Genomic DNA, 5,545 nt, shown 5'->3' with positions numbered 1-5,545 from the left:
ACCTCATTCCGTTTTGTAACGTATGCTGGAGTGCCGGAAAAAAAAGTGGTCGAAAAATAATACACAAAGTCATTTGATAATTATAAAGTGTGAATGATTTTTACGGTGGAGCTATGTTTTTAGAACTGGGTTCAACATCTGTGCAACCGCCTTCAAAACTTACCTTTTTGCTATTATTATTGTTGTTATTATTTATAGATATCAATGAGTGCGAGACATCAGAAAAACCCTGTGGTTCTTACAACTACCGCAAATGCGTAAACATGGATGGCGATTATACATGCCATTGTGAATACGGATTTCATTTTAACAAGGAAAAGCAAGCCTGTGAAGGTAATCTAAAGTCATGCGGTGAGAGAAATTGTCGCAAATCAGGAAACCAAATCTTAAGAAGCTCTTAAAGAACGATCGGCAAATCTTCCTGTTGGATTTACGCGAACGGGTGTTAAATGACTGTCGGCGCTATCAAAGAAGTGGCCTCTTCAATAAGTTATAGCACCTTGTTGTCTAGTATGAGTCAAGAGAATAGGATGCACGTGCCTAAGAGCTGTTAGCTGCCAAGTATCATGTGAAAGCAAGATCAACATTCTGAATTGGTTCGACTCTCCAAAGTTAACTTTTGCAATGATTTTGCTTGGAAGTTTAAGTTCATATGACGCTCATTTTCCCCGTTTTTAAGTTTTCGTTTAGATATCTATGGTCTCTGGCGTGTAGCACTTCCAAAAAAATTCCCTCATAGTGTATCCACGCGTTTAAGAGGAACTTTGATTTACACGCATTTTTTTATTTTATTTTTTATTATTTTTTTTTTTATCCAAGCCAGTTGTCCTGATATAACTTATGACGCCGACGAAATAACTTGTTGGCATCTCTTCAGAACTTTGGAAAGAAATGTGCAAAAGTGTAAGAATTATTGTTGACAATGTAAGACTTTTCGTTTTGTTAAGTCTTTATAGAAATGTCGGACGATAGTTACCCTTCGGATGATAGTCAATGCCCTGACGATTCAGAATGGAATTACATTCTCGACTTCTTTAACGTTCTTAGTTACCACGACCCTACTCGCTTGGCGAAATGTTTTTGCATAAATCAAAGGCCCGCTAACACGAATGGATACACTATGATGCAATTTTATTTTATTTTACTATTATTTTTTTAATACTACACTTCAGACACAGTGACTGTGGATATTTAAACGAAAAGTTAAAAATCGGGGGAAAGATTAGCATCCTGGAGACTTAATGTGGTCTCGTTTCGATTCCGTCTCACAGGAGTTTTTGGGACGACATTTTGACTAATTTGACCACCCAAAATTTCCCTTTCTATCTGATCAAATTATTCCTCTCATTGTTTTTTGCTTGCAACAAGTTGACTTATCCAAACCCCCCTAAATTACCCGAAACACACGCGAACTCGTTTTACCTTAGGTGGGATTTTTGCCATTTTGCCTGATGGAAATGTTTTTGTTTATACAACATTTAACAGTGGCCCAAAAGTCTTGTCTCGAAAATTCAGAAAATCTTGGAATTGTCCTCCCCCTTCCCCCTCCAACCCACCCAATCACTACATCAATGGAACTTGAAGTTGTAAGTATTATATCAGACTGACATGTTGCAGATATTGATGAATGCGTCACCAGAGATTTTGCCTGTGCTGACCAAGCGAACTGCGTTAATAACGAAGGAGACTTTGAGTGTGTCTGCCCTGAAGGATATGAAGGAAATGGAAAAGACTATTGCAGTGGTAAGTCAGTATAACCTCGCTACTTACTGTAGCTTCTGCCTTTTGGGAGAGTGGTAAAAGGAAGGGAGTGGTGAAATGATAAAACGGACGTTTCACATTTCACAGACAATAATATGGCCATTTCACGTTTCACGAAAAAATAACTTTTTACACACAAAAAAAAATTTCTCATGTTTGTTAACAGCTACAGCCGTCTGCCATAAAGAAACTCATCAGCACGGTTACATTGGGAAGAGTCTCCCGACCTTTTGAAACGACTTCCGAGCTAGTTTTCGCCGTGTTGATTGACCAACAAAGCTGTCAAGGCTAGCGATGGCACGTGTCGATTTCTCACGTTTCAGTGAATCATGCAATCCAGATGTAGTTGTTGTACCTTACTCTGCCGAGTTATATTTACAGCCTACTATTATAATTTCTCGGGCTCCTGCTCCCGCAAAATTAAAAGAAAACGCAAAAAAGAAAAAAATAATAATAAACCAAAATCACATGTCACGGTGAATTAAACATTCGATTCACATTTCACGGATAATAATATACATGAGAAAATTACTTGATTCTGATTGGGTGAGAGCAGTGCAGTTCAAGTGTAACAGTGCAAAAAGTGTAATACACAAGAGCCCAAAAGTGCAATACCAGTGCAAATTGCACATCGGAATTCTGGATTATGATTGGCTAATAAACAATAGGGTTTGGTCAGAACCAATCAAATCTTTTGTTTTCAAATCAAGCGCGCGCCCTCGATGACGCAATTTATTGCGCAATGGACTAATTTCGACATACTAAAATTCAGTACGGGACAAAAGGCATCATCTCGGGGTTCTGGGGAATAAACTCAAAGAAATCCTTATATTTATTTCCCAGAGCCTCGAGATGATGCCTTTTGTTTCGGACTGAATTTTAGTATATCGAAATTGGTCCATTGCGCCATAAATTGCGTCACCGAAATTGGTCTATTTTTCCCTGATTGGGGGATACGCGTGCGTTTCTTTTGCTTAACCATCTCGAATTTTTTCTTGTATATTATAATGAGTAATCACATGATTTTGCTCGTGCAACCTGGAATAAATTTTTTTCGAAGACTACAAATTGCACTCGCCCTACTAGGGCACGAACAATTTTGGTCGTCTTTGAAAAAATTTACTCATACTTATTTATTCCAAATTTTACTCGAAGTCACGTGTTTACCTATACTAATTATTCTTAAAAACCCATTTCACTTTCAAGGGAAATCAAAAAGCCACTTCACGGTTCACGAAAATACCTTTACCGCCCTCTTTTGCCCTACCGTAAAAGTTTGGGCTATCAACTGGATACAAGTCACAACCGAGTGTGCCAAAAATAGTGTATCAAGATCAGGAATTGAACAGCTGACACATAGGAGCCTTCGTACTTGAAAACTCACTACCGTGATAAAGACCGCAGTCAGTAGGCGCCCACCTCGCTGCACATCAAATAAGTAACTAGCCCTTCCTCCTCTTTTGCTTAAATGTCAGTGCATGAGAACAATATTTGTCTGGTAACATGTATCCATTTGATGAGGTGCAAGTCATTACTTGATCCAATTGCAAATTTACAAAATGTAACATTGACATGGAATATTTGAGACTCTTAGAGATATTAACGTTTTCTTTGTTTCTTATTGCAGCCAATACTTCAGCCTCAATTAAGAAGGAAATAAACTGGACGGTCTTTGTTACAATGGCAACCACATCATTGATCATAATCCTACTCAAGAGTAACGAGTTTTAAAGCTTCCGTACGCAGAATAGACTATCAGGAACTCTTTAATTCTATAACTACATGTATTTTTTCAGACTCCGTGACACCTTTTGCTTTTGTACCTTTCTAATCTTTACCTTACCCAATAAACACTCTCAGACTGATGTTTTGAAGATCACTGTGCTATCAGTCAATCAGCACATTACGCCTTTAGCACCACATAAAAGTGGCCAAATATATGTCTTACTTGCCTTCTTTAAGCCGCAATGGGGCACTTTTCAGTTGTAGGATTTTGAGATATGTGGCGAAAATTGAAAATTTGTCAAAATCACCAACAACTTAGAAGAGGCCAAGAGGTCAATGCAAATGAGAAGAAAAGAGGGGCCCCTTGGAAAGCCGGCGAATTCGGTGAATTTGCCGACTCTGGGGAAAATGGCAAATTTGTGAAAATCGCCAACAGCTCAAGAGGCCAATGCAAATGAGAAGGCGAGAGGGGCTCCTTAGCAAGCCGGCATATTGGGGGAAAAAGGCAATTTTATGAAAATCGATGACAACTTGGAAGCTAATCTACATGAACAAACAAGGGTTGGGGGGGGGGGGGGGGGGGCTTTGGCAACCTGGCGACGTTTGTCTAATGCTGTTGCATTTGAAATTAATATTCTACAGATTAATATGATCTCGTCTTTATACACAATACAAAACTCACCGCACATTCCAGTATACCAATGCATGTATACCAATACATGTGGAAAACATGTTAAGTGATGGAATGCTAGCTATGTAGTATTGTTGTATCATGCTGTTTGTCCACGGCTGATAACACTCATTATAAAAACGGTTCTTCGAAGAGTTTGTTGCTTACAAAGAGTAACATCAACGCAGCTTGCCCGGTATAGCGCGTTTTGTCCGCAAAACGTTACATATACGAACAGCGTGCCCGGAGTAGTGTTAAGCTTGGTTTAAAGCAAAAAAATTAAGCTTGATATCACTGCGTGCCGTTGACCATACTTACTTTCTTCCGAAGATCCAACCATAATGAGGCAGGACTGGCACTATCACAAAAGACAGCATCGCTTAGAATTCACTGCATGGGAAGGAAATTCAAGTCTTGTTTTTCATGAAAGCTAGCTTGAGTTAACCCTAGCGCGCCATTTTGAAAAGTCGATCGCTATATGCGCTATGTAAACCACAATATAAGACGTAACTGGTACCCAACTCTCTATTCTTGGCCGAAGAAACAGAAGTGTTAAAAGCGGTTTACAGGCCTATTTTGAATCGAACTGTTCTCTTAAATTTGCAAGATGTGGTTCCCTTAAAATTCCTCCCTCACAGAGATCATTAACTGTTTCCCTCGGGACCAGTCTTTAAGTTCTTAATAAATGCATTGGATGAACAGGCTTAAGCTGTTCTGCTTTTAAATTATACAGTCAGACCTGTATTATCCTCGGGGAATGCGAAGTGACCACTTAATACATGTCCGAGGATACAGTTCAAATACAATCAAAATCCTATTTTATATCACTGTTAATCACTTTATGTACAATTTATGAATGACAGCACTGATAAAACTACTTACTTGATCGAAACTACTGAACTGCACAATAACTTCTTTGACAAAGTAACCTAGAAAAAGAGCAACAAAAATTTGGAGTGGAATTTGTTTAATATATCAAAATTGGTCTATTAGCATTAAAAGCTTATTCACAGGGTGCCCATGCTGAGATATGATGGATTGAAAACTTGTGTTTTACTCCATTGAAACCTGTTTTCACATCGTCAACTTGGCTCAGGGTATACAATCTATTGTTCTTTAAGCCAACATAGACATTGCATAAAGAAAGTCTTATAGGGTAAAAATGGAAGCAATATGTTACATTTCATTAAATAAATATGGCTGACTTGCCACCAGGCTAATATTTGCAGAATTGGCCTCAATGGGTATTTCATCCACTTTTGAAATTCAACCAATCAATCAGCTATCCATCATGTCCTTAGTTCTACAACTAAGTTCTCCATGCTGTAGGAAAACTACTGGTTAGCAGTTCCTTGTTGCTTTAAAAGCAAGTAGTTTGTTATTGCTTTG

At 38.5% G+C, this 5,545-nt stretch overlaps 1 protein-coding gene across 1 annotated transcript; it reads left to right on the top strand.

Moving 5' to 3' along the window:
- The first annotated feature begins 218 nt into the window (after nucleotides 1-218).
- On the top strand, nucleotides 219-3,588 carry LOC138053011 (EGF-containing fibulin-like extracellular matrix protein 1). The gene is made up of 3 exons (XM_068899684.1): nucleotides 219-333; nucleotides 1,618-1,743; nucleotides 3,389-3,588. The coding sequence occupies exons 1-3, from the start codon at nucleotides 264-266 to the stop codon at nucleotides 3,490-3,492; spliced, it is 300 nt and encodes a 99-aa protein (XP_068755785.1). The 5' UTR covers nucleotides 219-263; the 3' UTR covers nucleotides 3,493-3,588.
- Nucleotides 3,589-5,545: the final 1,957 nt, after the last annotated feature.

The sequence above is a fragment of the Montipora capricornis genome, chromosome 6 (genome assembly GCF_036669925.1).
Source record: "Montipora capricornis isolate CH-2021 chromosome 6, ASM3666992v2, whole genome shotgun sequence".
Lineage (NCBI taxonomy): Eukaryota > Metazoa > Cnidaria > Anthozoa > Scleractinia > Acroporidae > Montipora > Montipora capricornis.
This window is presented reverse-complemented; position numbering and strand designations above follow the sequence as displayed.

Excerpts from the sequence above, each read along its gene's own strand:
- LOC138053011 (XM_068899684.1), top strand. The coding sequence starts at position 264 with ATGGATGGCGATTATACATGCCATTGTGAATACGGATTTCATTTTAAC. Across the intron at positions 334-1,617 it reads GGAAAAGCAAGCCTGTGAAG|ATATTGATGAATGCGTCACC; the intron begins GTAATCTAAAGT and ends GACATGTTGCAG. Across the intron at positions 1,744-3,388 it reads TGGAAAAGACTATTGCAGTG|CCAATACTTCAGCCTCAATT; the intron begins GTAAGTCAGTAT and ends TTCTTATTGCAG.